Consider the following 18527-nt stretch of genomic DNA (forward strand, 5'->3'; position numbering starts at 1 on the left):
GTGGTATTCAGACTTTTTCAGCGAGGTCCCAATTCTTTCCGCCAGAATTCTCGCGACCCCATCCCACCCCACCCCAAATCTAATGAAACAACCTTAAAATCTGGAAATGTGTATTTTTACATCAACAAACAACCTTAAATTCATTGCATTTTCATCTCTTATCAAAATGAAAATAAACCAATAAAATACATTTACTCAATACAATTTTATTTTTCTAATTATCTTTCTCAAAAACGTTTGTATATTGTCCCATACAATAACCTGTACTCTTAATTTTTTGTTCCCCCAAAAATAAAAATGAATGGCGACCCCACTGCAATTCCCCCGACTTTGAATACCACTGCTCTAAGAGGTGTCAATGAATCCACATAGATTTGTACGGATCCCATGTCTAATTCAAGCATCACATAAGTCAGATGGTGGTAAATCAGCAGCTGCAGAGTAGTGGATGTAATGATACAGTACGGGGTTGGTGGGTTAAAGGTCAGGTCTGATGGGGGAGGGGGGGCATAGAGGAAGTGCTGTGTCTTCATCCTGGTACTCAGGTCCAATCACCTTCCTTCTACCCAATAATAATACAAGTATTAGAATTTACTTCAAATCGTTTATCTGGCTAAATAGGCTGTACAGTGCCTTGCAAAAGTATTCATCCCCCTTGGCATTTTTCCTATTTTGTTGCATTACAACCTGTAATTTAAATGGATTTTTATTTGAACTTCATGTAATGGACATACACAAAATAGTCCAAATTGGTGAAGTGAAATGAAAAAAACAACTTGTTTCAAAAAAATATAAAAAATCAATAACGGAAAAGTGGTGTGTGCATATGTATTCACCCCCTTTGCTATGAAGCCCCTAAATAAGATCTGGTGTAACCAATTACCTTCAGAAGTCACATAATTAGTTAAATAAAGTCCACCTGTGTGCAATCTAAGTGTCACATGATCTGTCACATGATCTCAGTATATATACACCTGTTCTGAAAGGCCCCAGAGTCTGCAACACCACTAAGCAAGGGGCACCACCAAGCAAGCGGCACAAGACCAAGGAGCTCTCCAAACAGGTCAGGGACAAAGTTGTGGTGAAGTACAGATCAGGGTTGGGTTATAAAAAAATATATTTGAACATCCCACGGAGCACCATTAAATCCATTATTAAAAAATTGAAAGAATATGGCACCACAACAAACTTGCCAAGAGAGGGCCGCCCCCCAAAACTCACGGACCAGTCAAGGAGGGCATTAATCAAAGAGGCAACAAAGAGACCAAAGATAACCCTAAAGGGGCTGCAAAGCTCCACAGCGGAGATTGGAGTATCTGTCCATAGGACCACTCTAAGCTGTACACTCCACAGAGCTGGGCTTTACAGAATAACAAAATAAGCAAACACGTTTGGTGTTCGCCAAAAGCCATGTGGCAGACTCCCCAAACATATGGAAGAAGGTACTCTGGTCAGATGAGACTAAAATTCAGCTTTTTGGCCATCAAGGAAAACGCTATGTCTGGCAAACCCAACACCTCTCATCACCCCGAGAACATCATCCCCACAGTGAAGCATGGTGGTGGCAGCATCATGCTGTGAGGATGTTTTTCATCGGCAGGGACTGGGAAACTGGTCAGAATTCAAGGAATGATGGATGGCGCTAAATACAGATACAAATTCTTGAGGGAAACCTGTTTCAGTCTTCCAGAGATTTGAGACCGGGATGGAGGTTCACCTTCCAGCAGGACAGTGACCCTAAGCATACTGCTAAAGAAACACTCAAGTGGTTTAAGGGGAAACATTTAAATGTCTTGGAATGGCCTAGTCAAAGCCCAGACCTCAATCCATCTTGAGAATCTGTGGTATGACTTAAAGATTGCTGTACACCAGCGGAACCCATCCAACTTGAAGGAGCTGGAGCAGTTTTGCCTTGAAGAATGGGCAAAAATCCCAGTGGCTAGATGTGCCAAGCTTATAGAGACATACCCCAAGAGACCTGCAGCTGCAATTGCTGCAAAAGATTGCTCTACAAAGTATTGAATTTGGAGGGGGAATAGTTATGCACGCTCAAGTTCTTTTTTTTTTCTTCTCTTATTTCTTGTTTGTTTCACAAGAAAAAATATTTTGCATCTTCAAAGTGGTAGGCATGTTGTGTAATTCAAATGATACAAACCCCCCAAAAAAATCAATTTTAATTCCAGGTTGTAAGGCAACACAATAGGAAAAATGCCAAGGGGGGAGAATACTTTCGCAAGCCACTGTAGCTAATGACCAAATACAGGAAGAAAACTGTATTTTTCTAACCTTTCCCGATGAATAAAGAACAGGAGAAAGAAATGCTGACAATAAGAAAAATAAGGTTCAGTTTCATCCCAGTGATTACTGTGAAAGATATTACATATCTACACTTACAAAAACACCTTTACACACCAAGATTGAAACAGTTCCTTCGAACAGTATGAAAAATATACAAATAAAAAATACAAATATTTTCAGACGCTAGGTAGATTTCTGTTGACATTAAATCAGTGAGGACTCAAAGATAAATATTTCACGTTTTCCCTTCCATTAAGATAACATTTAATTGTGGTTTAGGAAAAACAAATCTATTTCATCTGTAATTGGTAGGCTAACCATGTGATACCCATTTCTGTAATTCAGCTAAAATGCTTTAGCTTTCTAGTTAGCAAAACAGCCAGTGTTCAAACAAAAGCATATAGAATTATTTTAAAACATCATACACTCTACACAGGTAAGTAGAAATGAAACGGTGGAGATGGTCAGCTCCACTAGAGGGCCCTGTTGTCCCCACTCATCTAGAGCATCAACAGCTCAGGAAAAGCCAGAGTTTCATCATGAGCAAGAAATGCTCCAAACAATCATAATCAAATAAAGATGACTGTAATGTAAACAATTCAATTAAACTTGCTCAGGAGATTAAATGTTGGCTTTAAAGTCACATTTTCAACATTCTGTGGACCCTGGAGGTGAGAGGGGAGGGAGAGGGCTGGGTTTCAGTTATTGAGGTGGTGGGAAGGGGAACGTGGGCACGTGTGTGCAGGTAGCGCATCTCAGCTCTTAGTGTAATACAAACTTTGACCCATAAGGAGAAATACGTTACCATAGTAACAATACCGGGAGCAAGAAGTGACCCAGTGGCTGGCGAGTAACAGTCACACTTTCAAACACAGACGGTCCAGAAATGGTTCCATGCCGTGGTGGCACTGACAAGAGTGGATAGCTGGGGCTGGGCCGTGGAGGGGACACAGACTGGGGCTCCGTTCACTTGACGTGCTCAGCGCTGTGGGAGGAACAGTAGTACTTTTTGTGGGCTATGAACGTGGACAGGCTGCTGAACTTTATATTGCACAGCCGGCAGAAGCGGGTGTTACCGTTCTGCACAGGGGGGATCAGGAGGGTCTTGGGTGTGGGAGGGGCAGGAACAGGGAGTGGGAGACCCAGGGTGAGGGCTGCCTTGTCTGGAAGCAGAGTGACAGCAACCTGGTGGTTCAGAACCCCCACCTCCCTTAGGACCTCAGGCACAGGGGACACAGTCAGGGGGAGGGACCTGGTGGGAGACACAGCTGGAGCTGCTGCCTTGGGGGAGCTGCCACCCCCGGCATGGTGGCCCAGGGGGCTACCATTCACCAGGGGAGAGGAGGGGGAGACAGTGTCCTTTCTGATCCGGCCGTTGATGCTGTCCCTGCAGGTTCGGAGGCCCAGCTTGGACGGGGTGGCAGGGGTCCCATCTCTAGGGCTCAGGCTGGGGCTGGAGCTGATGACGGCTGGCTGGCCCTCCAGGCTCAGGACCAGGCCGTGCATGGATCTGAAGTGCTCCATCAGGTCACAGGTCACCGCCCTATTGGGAGGGCAGTAGGGGCAGACCACAGAGGGAGAGCCTGGGCCTTTGGCTGCAGAGCCACTGTGAGGTGACGTAGCCTCAGAGCCAGAGCCAGGTAAGGCAGAGGGGTGAGGGCTGGGTGAGGCCCCCCGAGGAGCCTTCTCTGTGGGCAGCCCTTTGGCCTCAGGGTGGAGGTCTGGTCGCTCCAGGACCCTGCTCTTGGGGGAGATGGATGCTGGTCTCTTCAGCCTGTGGAGCGTCTCCAGAGTGTGGGGCTGCAGGGTGGTGGCTGGGCAGTAGTAGGTCTTGTGGGCCAGGTAGTTCTCAATGCTGTTGAAGCTAATGCTGCAGGCGGTGCACTTGTGGTAGTCAGTGAGGGGCAGAGCAGGGACGCTGCTGCCCCGTGGGGCCTCCCTTAGACGGGGCCTCTTGCTCAGGTCAATTGGGCCATCTCTGTCAGGGCTGGTGCTACGGGAGGTGGCTGGAGGCAGGCCCAGGGCTAGGACTGGGACCGGGGCCTCCAGGGCCCTCCCCACCAAGGCAGCAGCCTCCTGCTTCACAGCCAGGCTCAGGCCAGGGGCAGAGAGAGAGGCAGTAGCAGCGTTGGCCAGGGCCTCAGTCCGAGCCATGTGGATCTCATACATCTTCTTCCTCTTGCGTGTGCGGATGGGCTGAGGCAGGAAGGTAGCTTTGCCGGCGTTTGACCGCTGGTTGGATGGGTCGTGGCGCGAGGCGCAGTAGAAGCGTTTGTGGACTGTGTAGTTCTCATGGCGGCTAAAGTGAATGTTGCAGGCCTGACAGAAGGTTTTGGTGGGGTCGTCCTCCTGGTCCTCTGCTGAGCCACTGGGACTCTGGCTGCCCTCGCTGGCCCGGCCTCCTCCTCCAACACCCTCCCCCTCAGAGGAAGAGGAGGACACAGCCTCCTTCACCCCAGGGTTCTCACTTTTCACCTCCACCAGCTTGCCCTGCATGGTGGTGCTGCCTGGAACAGGGTCTGAGTCACTGGGGGAGGCTGAGGCAGCCCGACTACCTGATCCAGCCTGTGGGGATGAACCGTGTCCAACAGAGGGAACTCTGGACCCCAACGCCCCCTCCACCGGGCCAGCCACGTCTCCCTGCTGGTGCCTGCTGGAGCAGTACAGCCTCTTGTGAACATAGAAGTTGTTGATGTTGTTGAAGTTGATGTCACATTCGAAGCAGGTGGCCCTCTTCTGGACAGTAGTTGTAGTGCCAGCGGGGTAGAAGGCTGGCGCTGCCCCAGGGGGGACCTGACCCTGCTTTAGCCGGCTGTGGACCATCTCAGACATCTTAGCCAGGATCTCTGAGGCCTGGGGCAGGATGGCTGCCTCTGGGCTGAACATGTACTGGGGTAAGAACACGGCTCCTCCAGGCAGCACTGAGCCCGCTCCTCCCAGGTGGGCAGGGCTGGAGCCAGGGGTGGGGCTGGTCGGCTCTGCCTTCACGGCCACAGTAGAGGGACTCCTAGGGGAGGTGGAGGTCTGAGAGGAGCCTGTCCCTCTGTGTCCACGGCTCTTCTCCTGCCGCTCCTCCTCCTCCTCCATCTCCTTCTCCTGCCCTTCGTTCTCAGAGTCCGAACGCGGCTCCTCTTTGATCCTGATGTCTGTGGGGAGCAGGTCAGGTGAGCTGCAGCCTCGCGGGGTGGCTGAGCTCCCATTGGCCCCAGGGCTGGAGGAGTCAGGGTGGGGTACGCAAGCGGGGGGCTCCCTGTCATGGTGCTCAGGGTGGTCGGCTGAGGAGGGGGTGCTCTGGCGGGGTGTGGGGCTCCTCTCGGCCGGGACCCTTACCTCCAGGTGTGTGCGAACGTGCTGCTGGAGCTGGGCAGGTGAGTCTGTGATGTGGCCACATACCTGACACTTCAACACAACACCGGAGTCTCCAGGACTTAGACCTGCCACAGAGACACACAGAGACATGTTATTAGAAATGTGTTTCCTACTATTAAACATTACATTAAATCACTGGTGGTTATGCATAATAGGACCGAATCTTCATATACACTCCCAAATGTATTTATTTGGACAGTGAAGCTACAACTTTTAATTTGGCTCTATACTCCAGCATTTTGGATTTGAGATCAAATGTTTTATATGAGGCGGGAGTACAGAAAGTCACCTTTTATTTGAGGGTATTTTCATACATATCTGTTTCACTTTTAGAAATGAATGCACTTTATGTATTTAGTCTCCCCATCTGACGGTGTTATAAGTATTTGGACAAATTCACTGATAGTGCATTACATTTAGTCAAAAGTGTAGTATTTGGTTCCATATTCCTAGCACTCAATGACAACATCAAGCTTGTGAGTCAACAAACGTGTTGGATGTAATTTAATAATAATAATAATAATAATGATATATGCCATTTAGCAGACGCTTTTATCCAAAGCGTGCATACAGTTGAAGTCTGAAGTTTACATACACCTTAGCCAAATACATTTAAACTCAGTTTTTCACAATTCCTGACATTTAATCCTAGTACAAATTCCCTGTCTTAGGTCAGTTAGGATCACCACTTTATTTTAAGAATGTGAAATGTCAGAATAATAGTAGAGAGAATGATTTATTTCAGCTTTTGTTTCTTTCATCACATTCCCAGTGGGTCAGAAGTTTACATACACTCAATTAGTATTTGGTAGCATTGCCTTTATAAATTGTTTAACTTGGGTCAAACGTTTCGGGTAGCCTTCCACAAGCTTCCCACAATAAGTTGGGTGAATTTTGGCCCATTCCTCCTGACAGAGCTGGTGTAACTGAGTCAGGTTTGTAGGCCTCCTTGCTCGCACACACTTTTTCAGTTCTGCCCACAAATGCTCTATAGGATTGAGGTCAGGGCTTTGTGATGGCCACTCCAATACCTTGACTTTGTTGTCCTTAAGCCATTTTGCCACAACTTTGGAAGTATGCTTGGGGTCATTGTCCATTTGGAAGAGCCATTTGCGACCAAGCTTTAACTTCCTGACTGATGTCTTGAGATGTTGCTTCAATATATCCACATCATTTTCCTTCCTCATGATGCCATCTATTTTGTGAAGTGCACCACTCCCTCCTGCAGCAAAGCACCCCCACAGCTTGATGCTGCCACCCCCGTGCTTCACGGTTGGGATGGTATGAAAAAATGTATGCACTCACTAACTGTAAGTCGCTCTGGATAAGAGTGTCTGCTAAATGACTAAAATGTAAAAAAATGTAAATGTGTTCTTCGGCTTGCAAGCATCCCCCTTTTTCCTCCAAACATAACGATGGTCATTATGGCCAAACAGTTATATTTTTGTTTCATCAGACCAGAGGACATTTCTCCAAAAAGTACGATCTTTGTCCCCATGTGCAGTTGCAAACCGTAGTCTGGCTTTTTTTATGGCGGTTTTGGAGCAGTGGCTTCTTCCTTGCTGAGCGGCCTTTCAGGTTATGTCAATATAGGACTCGTTTTACTGTGGATATAGATACTTTGTACCTGTTTTCTCCAGCATCTTCACAAGGTCCTTTGCTGTTGTTCTGGGATTGATTTGCACTTTTCGCACCAAAGTACGTTCATCTCTAGGAGACAGAACGCGTCTCCTTCCTGAGCGGTATGATGGCTGCGTGGTCCCATGGTGTCCCATGGTGTTTATACTTGCGTACTATTGTTTGTATAGATTAACTTATTGGCAGACGAAATAGCCTTGGTTTCTCAAATGACTGCCTCGCCTGGTTCACCAACTACTTCTCAGATAGAGTTCAATGTGTCAAATCGGAGGGCCTGTTTTCTGGACCTATGGCAGTCTCTATGGGGGTGCCACATGGTTCAATTCTTGGGCCGACTCTTTTCTCTGTGTATATCAATGACGTCGCTCTTGCTGCTGGTGACTCTCAGATCCACCTCTACGCAGACGACACCATTTTGTATACATCTGGCCCTTCATTGGACACTGTGTTAACAAACCTCCAAACGAGCTTCAATGCCATACAACAATCCTTCAGTAGCCTCCAACTGCTCTTAAACACTAGTAAAACTAAATGCATGCTCTTCAACCGAACGCTGCTTGCACCCGCCCACCCGACTAGAATCACTACTCTCGACGGGTCTGACCTAGAGTATGTGGACAACTACAAATATCTAGGTGTCTGGTTAGACTGTAAACTCTCCTTCCAGACTCACATTAAGAATCTCCAATCCAAAGTTAAATCTAGAATCGGTTTCCTATTTCGCAACAAAGCCTCCTTCACTCATGCTGCCAAACATGCCCTCGTAAAACTGACTATCCTACCGATCCTTGACTTCGGCGATGTCATTTACAAAATAGCCTCCAACACTCTACTCAGCAAATTGGATGTAGTCTATCACAGTGCCATCCGTTTTGTCTCCAAAGCCCCATATAATACCCACCACTGTGACCTGTACGCTCTTGTTGGCTGGTCCTCACTACATATTCAGTCGCCAAACCCACTGGCTCCAGGCCATCTATAAATCACTGCTAGGCAAATCCCCGCCTTATCTTAGCTCATTGGTCACCATAGCAACACCCACCCGTAGTCTGTGCTCCAGCAGGTATATCTCACTGGTCATCCCCAAAGCCAACACCTCCTTTGGCCGCAATTCCTTCCAGTTCTCTGCTGCCAATGACTGGAACAAATTGCAAAAATCTCTGAAGCTGGAGACACTTATCTCCCTCACTAACTTTAAGCATCAGTTGTCAGAGCACCTTACCGATCACTGCACCTGTACACAGCCCATCTGAAATTAGCCCGCCCAACTACCTCATCCCTATATTGTTATTTATTTTGCTCATTTGTACCCCAGTATCTCTATTTGCACATCATCTCTTGCACATCTATCATTCCAGTGTTAATACTAATTGTAATTATTTTGCACTATAGCCTATTTATTGCCTTACCTCCATAACTTGCTACATTTGCACACACTGTATATATATGTATTTCTGTTGTATTTTTGACTTTGTTTTGTTTTACCCCATATGTAACTCTGTGTTGTTGTTTTTATCGCACTGCTTTGCTTTATCTTGGCCAGGTCGCAGTTGTAAATGAGAACTTGTTCTCAACTGGTTTACCTGGTTAAATAAAGGTGAAATAAAAAATAAATTTAAAAAAACGTGGTACCTTCAGGCATTTGGAAATTGCTCCCAAGGATGAACCAGACTTGTGGAGGTCTACAATTTCTTTTCTGAGTTCTTGGCTGATTTCTTTTGATTTTCCCATGATGTCAAGCAAAGAGGCACTGAGTTTGAAGGTAGGCCTTGAAATACATCCACAAGTACACCTCCAATTGACTCAAATGATGTCAATTAGCCTATCAGAAGCTTCTAAAGCCATGACATCATTTTCTGGAATTTTCCAAGCCGTTTAAAGGCACCGTCAACTTAGTGTATGTAAACTTCTGACCCACTGGAATTGTGATACAGTGAATTATAAGTGAAATAATCTGTCTGTAAACAATTGTTGGAAAAATGACTTGTGTCATGCACAAAGTATATGTCCTAACCAACTTGCCAAAGCTATAGTTTGTTAACAAGAAATTTGTGGAGTGGTTGAAAAACAAGTTTTAATGACTCCAACCTAAGTGTATGTAAACTTCCGACTTCAACTGTACATTTTACATATGGGTGGCCCTGGGAATCGAACCCACAACCCTGGTGATGCAATCGCCACGCTCTACCAAATGAGCCATACAGGACCACAAGAATAAGAATACAGCTGTGTGTGTGTGTGTATATATATATATACACATACAGTACCAGTCAACATTTTGGACACACCTACTCATTCAAGGGTTTTTCTTTATTTTTACTATTTTCTACATTGTAGAATAATAGTGAAGACATCAAAACTATGAAATAACACATATGGAATCATGTAGTAACCAAAAAAGTGTTAAACAAATCAAAATATATTTTATATTTGAGATTCTTCAAAGTGCCACCCTTTGCCTAATGACAGCTTTGCACACGCTTGGCATTCTCTCAACCAGCTTCACCTGGAATGCTTTTTCAACAGTCTTGAACGAGTTCCCACATATGCTTAGCACTTGTTGGCTGCTTTTCCTTCACTCTGCCATCAAACTCATCCCAAACCATCTCAATTGGGTTGAGGTCGGGGGATTGTGGAGGCCAGGTCATCTGATGCAGCATTCCATCACTCTCCTTCTTGGTAAAATAGCCCTTATACAGCCTAGAGGTGTGTTGTGTATTTGTGTCATTGTCCTGTTGAAAAACAAATGATAGTCCCACTAAGCCCAAACCAGATGGGATGGCGTATCACTGAAGAATGCTGTGGTAGCCATGCTGGTTAAGTGTGCCTTGAATTCTAAATAAATCACAGACAATGTTACTAGCAATGCACCCCCACACCATAACACCTCCTCCTCCATGCTTTACGGTGGGAAAATACACATGCAGAGATCATCCATTCACCCACACCACGTCTCACAAAGACACAGCGGTTGGAACCAAAAATCTCCCATTTGGACTCCAGACCAAAGGACAAACTTCCACCGGTCTAATGTCCATTGCTCGTGTTTCTTGGCCCAAGCAAGTCTCTTCTTCTTATTGGTGTCCTTTAGTAGTGGTTTCTTTGCAGCAATTCGACCATGAAGGCCTGATTCACACAGTCCCCTCTGAACAGTTGATGTTGAGATGTGTCTGTGACTTGAACTCTGTGAAGCATTTAATTGGGCTGCCATTTCTGAGGCTGGTAACTCTAATGAACTTATCTTCTGCAGCAGAGGTAACTCTGGGTCTTCCATTCCTGTGGCAGTCCTCATGAGAGCCAGTTTCATCATAGCGGGTGATGGTTTTTGCGACTGCACTTGAAGAAACGTTCAAAGTTCTTGAAATGTTCTGTATTGACTGACCTTCATGTCTTAACATAATGATGGACTGTCGTTTCTCTTTGCTTATTTGAGCTGTTCTTGCCATAATATGAACTTGGTCTTTTACCAAATAGGGCTATCTTCTGTATACCCCCCCTACCTTGTCACAAAACAACTGATTGGCTCAAACGCATTAAGAAGGACATAAATTCCACAAATTAACTTTTAAGAAGGCACACCTGTTAATTGAAATGCATTCCAGATGACTACCTCATGAAGCTGGTTGAGAGAATGCCAAGAGTGTGCAAAGCTGTCATCAAGGCAAAGGGTGGCCATTTGAAGAATCTCAAATATAAACTATATTTTGATTTGTTTCACACTTTTCTGGTTACTACATGATTCCATGTGTTATTTCATAGTTTTGATGTTTTCACTATTATTCTACAATGTAGAAAATAGTAAAAATAAAGAAAAACCCTGGAATGAGTAGGTGTGTCCAAACTTTTGTCTGGTACTGTATATATAATAGAATACATTAATGTGGATGCTACCATGATTACAGAAAATCATGAATGAAACATGAATAGTGATGAATGACAAAGTTACAGATGCACAAATATCATTACCCAAAAACATGCTAACCTCTCACCGTTACCAATAACGGGGGAGGTTAGCATTTTTTGGGGGGTATGAGCTTTGTGCATCTGTAACTTTCTCAATCCTCTTTATTCACAATTTATTTATGATTATCCACAATCATAGTAGCATCCACATGAATGTAAAAGCGTTCAGAAACGTATTCTATAACATTATTTACCATTCATTTCTATTGGGCACAAAATAATCAAAAACACAACCAAAACAACCTGCAAACACATCCAACAAGTTTGTAGAGTCACAAGCTTTATGTAGTCCTTGAGTGCTAGGAATATGGGACCAAATACTACACTTTTGACTAAATGTAATACACTATAAGTGAATTTGTCCAAATACTTTTAACACCTTCAGATGGGGAGACTAGATACATAAAGTTCTTTCATTTCTAAACGGTAAAACAGATATGTATGAAAATACCCTCAAATATAAAGTGCCATTCTGTACTGTCGCCTCATATAAAACATTTGATCTCAAATCCAAAATTCGGGAGTATAGAGCCAAATTAAAAGTTTTAACTTCACTGTCCAAATAAATATATAGGGAAGTTTATATAATCCTAGAAGACATGGTATCTGTACATAGTTGCTGTTCTGAAGTAGAGGCAGGGCTATGATCCTCTCACTGGGATAGTAAACAACATTATTCAGTCTGTCTGTGTGTTTACCTGTGGACAGAGGCAGTTTGGGCAGGCCGGGGCCGGGGGAGTACACTTCACTGCATGAGCCGGGCTGACACACCATGTGACTGGTGACCAGGTGGCTGTAGAGGATGTCCCTCGTGGTGGAGACGAAGCCACAGCCGTGACAGACTCCATTCTGCGTGTCCGTGTGCACTTTCAGGTGACGCTCACAGTTGGCTTTAGTGGTGAAGGCTGACAGGCAGATCAGACACACGAAAGGACGCTCACCTATAGGCACAGGACACGCATATATTTAACATTTCTACACAAGAAAATTGACTGGCTTACCCTAATAACCCCCAAAGAAAGATGTATGTTATAAGCCACTATTAAAATAGGAATATTCACGCATATTCTCACTCGATCCTTGGTCTGCTATGAGAAAGATCTAAAGGAATGTATTGTGACAGGTCTCACCACTGTGTGTCCGCATGTGGATCTCCAGGGAGCTGGCACTGGGGCAGCTCTTGTTGCATTGTGGGAAGGGGCAGACACGTTCATTGGGGTAGGACTCCTTGGCTTTGTCCTGTGGGGGGGAGGAGGAGGCCTGCTGCTTCTGCCGGCTGGCACAGTAGTACATGAGGTGGGCCTGGAGGTTCCTCTCACTGCGGTACCAGATCCCACAGTCCTTACACGGGAAGATGTCCTCTGGACCAATCAAACACAAACACAACTGTTAACTCTATCCCTACAACAACCAATCACTTATCAAATTTGTCATACATAATTATAAACAATGCAAGAAAGAGAGCAGTGTATGTTCATTCTTTTAAAAAATACATGTTTAAAGTTTAACTGCTTACACATTAAAATGTTACATACAGCACAGACACTTTCATGTACACATGATGTTCATCCATGTGTTTACACATCACCATACACACCTGTTTCACACCAGTCACATGATCGATTCAGTGGCGGAACGAGCAAGCACTCAATATTGTTCCGGGGTCTCCAAGGCAACGAGAGCACAGAGGTTGTGGGAGCGAGCGCCCGCACGCGCGGGGTAATCATACTGATCTGGTGTCAGGGCTGGTGTTACAGGCTATTTTTGATAACATCCATAATTACCAACAGTCCTCAGGAGAGTGATCCTACAGCAGGAACCGGGGATACGGATGATCATGTTTTACCCTTTAGCTTGACATGGTGATTAATCATGCACTCATCACAGCATGTCCATGCCTGCTCCTGCTGCCGACAACACTACACTGCCAATAGGGTGACTTAATGAAGGACCGTGAAAGCAATTCCGTTGCAGTCTACCTCTGAGACAAGGCAGTGCAGAGGAGTTACACTGCCTCCTTGCGGTGTACTGGGTGAATGAGGAAATGTGGCATGGTGAACTGTTGCTCTTCATTTTGAGTCCCTCAGTATCTGTTGTTTACATGGAAAGTATATAACTGTACATGTGTAGGGTTTGTCTATGCATCTAATGACTAAACGACACTAAGAACACAAATACGTACATGCACATTTGCGTGCAGTGCGCACACACACACACACACACACACACACACACACACACACACACACACATTATCCTAAACAATCTGACAAGCTGACACTCACTGTTGACAATTGCCGTGGCCAAGATGGCTGCCATCCCAGCCTGCTGGGGGAGGAGCTGTATCTCAGAGTGGAGGGAAGCTGGGTAGACACCTGTAGGCTCCTCCTTCACCACTACATCCTGGGTCTGAGATGGGGAGAGCTGCTCCATGGAGGAGAGAGACAGTGTGGCCAACAGACAGTCACCTGTGGAGATGTCCTGGGTCACCTTACAATACAGCTCCTCACCTGGAGAAAAGAGAGAGAGAGCCGCACAACACACATGACACCTGGGGCATGTACTAGAACTACACAGATCACACCTGGGGCATGTACTAGAACTACACAGATCACACCTGGGGCATGTACTAGAACTACACAGATGGTATCGTACAGTATGGTATCTATGGAATGCATAGTAATCTATAGTCAGTCAAAAAGATCTCTGTATGGTGTCTTTATGGGGTCACTCTGATAAGAGATCTCTGATTGTAAGTTGCTCTGGATAAGAGTGTCTGCTAAATGACTAGAATGTAACAATGTAAATGGTGCATTATATGTATGTGGGCTGTGTTGATGGTTTGGCATTTCTGGGATCAGGTCTGTTGGTTAACTACCTTGACTGTAGATGGTACAGTTGGCAGCTGTGGCATCGGAGGTTAGCGGGAGTCTACTAAGCCAGCAGTCTGCGTCCTCACACACCAGAGTCAGCCTGGAGATCTGCTGACACACAAATAAACATACAGAGGCTGTCAGACTTGCTCTGGAAACACAGGGTCACGTTTTCAAAACAGAATAAGGTGCAGCAAATGACAATTATCATAAGTCTAACATCATGTATCCTCTGATTCTCACACACATTGCCAAGTCTATTCTGACAAACCTATTTTATATACATTTATATACATACTCTTTACATTTGATGGCAAAGACCTACTGTACTGAACAGTGAGGTTTAACAATGAATTAATCCTGACAATGTCCTCTGAATTGACTGTTTTAAAGCACATTGAACATAGTGTACAATAAAGGGACTCATCTTTTTCAGTAGGAAGGGGAAGCCCCTTAACATGGCCAATCAGAAGCATAGAGAGAAAGGAAGGGGCACGGGCTGAACAAAGACTCACAGAAATTAGCTATAAATAGCAGAGAAAGGAGAAGAAATGGTAAGAAAGGAGATCCGATGAGGTCGTAGTGCTCCTATTCACCCGGACGCCCTCTCAGGAACTTCTCTCAATACACGATGGGACAAAAGATGTGTGAGTACAGGGAGGTCATAATCTAGCGGTGTGTGTGTTGAAGAATGTGTGTCAGTGGCAGCACATGTGTAAGTGAGGCTGTAGCCAGAGTAGGGCAGACCAGAGAGAAACACACACCTGTGCCATCCTCTGCACAATCTTGTCTTTGTTCAGCTGAGGCTCACAGAGCATTCCACCTGACAATCACTCCCACAGACATCGTGTGTCTGCATGAGAAACACACCCACACGCATCTACGTACTTCTGTGTGTTATGGCACAGTTAAGCATTGTGCATTCATAATCAAATAACTTATAGCAGTCCTAGCAAAACATAGTCTTTGTGAGGTTCAATGATACATTTATGTGAGTATGTAATAAAACACAGTAGCATTAGGTTGAGCTTCACAACTCCAGTCTAGTTGCACAAGGCCAATAGGCTCTAATACTGAGGACATACAGAACACTGGCTCCACTAGGTGGAAGCAGTCATGCAGCAGCAGCGGCCCTGACAGACTGCTTCAGGAGAACTACGGCCAGTCAGTCAGTCAGTCAATCTGCTTGCTACAGGGGTACACATATTCCAACATGGTACCACATTGACTGGAACATTTAGAGAGAATATGGGGGATACGTTTTTGTGTAAAGGAACTGGGAGTATATACTGTATGGGGCAAGTTGGGAGGCGAGGGAGGACAGTGGAATAGTTGATTTCTGACTCAGTCTGTTCTAGCCTGAAGACGCTGCGTATTGTATTTCATGGGGAACTTGCGCTGATGTAGAGATACGGCTTATTTTGTTTTAATTTGTAACCCAATGCTGGAGCCGTCTGAGCTATAAGTGCTGCTAATTTGTTTCAGACTAATTTATCACAAATCTATCTATCATGATGCTTTGGTATTCACTGGAGAAAAGGCCAGTGTGGTCCGACTTTGGAGGAAATTAACACAACTCCACTGTATGAGACAGAAAAATAGAGCCATACAACAGTCAAGAGGGTCTTTGGACAGTATGAACAAATGCACAAAAATAATAATAATCTCTATCCAAGCCTCTTTATCTACCTCTATCTCTCTCTGAGATATTCTCAGAAATGACCAGAGCGAAGATGATGTGGAGATGATGATTTAGCTGGCTCTGATCAGGCTTTGGGCCCTGGTCGGAACTGGGACTTGAAATGCTGTCTGGAACCAACACAGATAGAAGAAAACTAAAAGGCATGGGGCAAGATAGCAGTTTGATTAGGATGTGTAATTAACAAAGCCAACAGTGACTATGGCCACTAAAGATGGTTGAGTTAAGAGGAGCAGAGAAGCCTCTAGTATCACATCTCTCTGGCCTGGAGGACATTTTCAACAATCACAGTATCAAATTAAACATAATCAAATGGCAAGTTCCTACCTCTGAACACACACATCCACCTGCTAGGCAGCACACTCCACCACTACTGCACTAAACTATCCCACAATTCGTAGTGACCAGCCCCACTGATTGAAACAGGGAGAGAGCGAGGGAGGGGGAGCAGGAGGAGAACTAAAAGACTAACAGGAGAAGTTAATGTTACTCAGCACTGCCTGCGTTCACCCTGGCGGTCTCCCTAGGACCCAGGCTCTTTGAGAGTGCTATAAGCCCCTCAGTGAGGGAGTCTTTGAGGCGCAGCCTAAGCCCCCTCGTCCGGACCCTCGTCCCTCATGAATATTAATCAGCCCAGCCGGGCTTTAATCTGCCTGATCCCCGCACTGCTGCCGCCGAGACGATAGCGAATCTAATTATTTGGTCTGATATTAACCCCCCCCCCCACACACACACACATACACCATCCAGCCTCACTATATCCACCTTCAACACACACACACACAAAGCCTTAGTGCGCATGCACCTCACCCCCCCCACCTCCAGTGCAGCCTGCGACACCCTCTCCTTATCACTCCTAAAAACGCCCTCCTCTCACGCCGATAAAACTTGAATGCAAATGATGCTCGGCTGATTTCATTTCTCTATTCGTTCATTCCGTAGCCTGGTCGTTGCTGAGTATAAAATGAAAATATAATTTTCTCTCTCCCCAGACGCTCTCCTCTGGGAGGTGGAAATGAACCTTTCCATGAACTAACCCCAAGTCTAACCTCGACTCAGATCAATTCAGCTTTATATATGGTTCAATTAAAGCAGAGGAAATAATAAAATGCCTCCCCCATCCTCCAGTAGATTAAGCCTTCATACCACTATCAACTCTTTAGAGTAGTATATGTACTACGTAGATTTTCACGGTTTACATACACATCATTGCTACCATAATTTGCTTAATATTCCCTGGCGATTAAAGCAATTTTAGAATACTGTTCTCTGTGGACCCATGAGAAACAGAGAAACCCAATGGATTGATTGGTCAATCTTCTATTTCAATATGTGCATCCTGTATAATGATGTCATCCAAGGGTGCTTGAATGTACTGTATGAAGCAGAAACAGCTGGACAGACAGAGAGGAAAAGAACAGGAAGGTAGAATAGTGTCTCTCCTTTCCTGGCCTGTTCAACTGACTTCCACTGAGTTCCACCATAGGTCTCTTGACCATTGGGGCTGGCTTGGTCCTCATTCATACTCTTTCTCCCTCACGTACTCTCGCTCTCTTTCGCCCCATCCTCCCATTTACCTCTTAATCTTCCCACCCCTCCCTCTCTACAGTACTGTATGGCTAATCAAGCCCTCTCCCACCCCTCCCTCTCTACAGTACTGTATGGCTAATCAAGCCCTCTCCCACCCCTCCCTCTCTACAGTACTGTATGGCTAATCAAGCCCTCTCCCACCCCTCCCTCTCTACAGTACTGTATGGCTAATCAAGCCCTCTCCCACCCCTCCCTCTCTACAGTACTGTATGGCTAATCAAGCCCTCTCCCACCCCTCCCTCTCTACAGTACTGTATGGCTAATCAAGCCCTCTCCCACCCCTCCCTCTCTACAATACTGTATGGCTAATCAAGCCCTCTCCCACCCCCCCCTCTCTACAGTACTGTATGGCTAATCAAGCCCTCTCCCACCCCTCCCTCTCTACAGTACTGTATGGCTAATCAAGCCCTCTCCCACCCCTCCCTCTCTACAGTATTGTATGGCTAATCAAGCTCTCTCTCATCCCTCTTTCTTTCCCATTCCTGTCCCTCCCTCCTTTTCTCATTCCTACCCCTCTGTCTGCCCTTCTCTCTCAATCTCTCCCCTACAGGAAATGTTTTATTTCCCGAAAGGGGGGAATGGAGGGGGTACTCACTGTCCCAAACAAAGAGGTCACTGTGAATCCTCCAAAAATACAGAGAAGAAAAGGAAGGAAGATAAACATCAGAAACCTACTCTCATCCACCTCTCACACACACTCTCTCTCTCTCTCAACACACACACTAATTAACACACACACGGGTACGAACACACACACACACACACCACACATACATACACACTACATTTCTCTAACACAAATACACGTGCGTATTAATACATGCGCTTAGTGTACTAAAAAAACGAATCATACACAACAAGCTAACATAGAAAAACACACACCGCTCATGCCCAGCCACACATATCTACAGACACCTCCAAGAAAAGGTTGATGAGCTGCATGCAAATGACATGTAAAAATATCAAACTTAAAACGGGCGAGATAAGAGATTTGAAAATGAGGCACTCTTGGAAAGCGGGCTCCTGAACTGCCGGAGATAAGCCTCAGAGATAGAGGAAGGTTTTCCCTCTCTCCTCTCTCCTCCACTCTCCACCCC

At 45.4% G+C, this 18527-nt stretch overlaps 1 protein-coding gene across 1 annotated transcript in view; it reads right to left on the minus strand.

Annotated features, from left to right (window-relative positions):
- Positions 1-2185: 2185 nt before the first annotated feature.
- The window catches only part of zfpm1 (zinc finger protein, FOG family member 1), a 95445-nt gene continuing 79103 nt past the window's right edge, over positions 2186-18527 (minus strand). Inside the window, exons 5-9 of the mRNA XM_041890044.1 lie at positions 14147-14249; positions 13554-13778; positions 12399-12629; positions 11967-12209; positions 2186-5732 (exon numbers count right to left, since the gene is read on the minus strand). Of these exons, the coding sequence (XP_041745978.1) occupies positions 3265-5732; positions 11967-12209; positions 12399-12629; positions 13554-13778; positions 14147-14249 (3270 nt within the window). The 3' untranslated portion in view covers positions 2186-3264. The remainder of the gene's footprint in view (positions 5733-11966; positions 12210-12398; positions 12630-13553; positions 13779-14146; positions 14250-18527) is intronic.

Source organism: Coregonus clupeaformis, chromosome 29 (genome assembly GCF_020615455.1).
Source record: "Coregonus clupeaformis isolate EN_2021a chromosome 29, ASM2061545v1, whole genome shotgun sequence".
Lineage (NCBI taxonomy): Eukaryota > Metazoa > Chordata > Actinopteri > Salmoniformes > Salmonidae > Coregonus > Coregonus clupeaformis.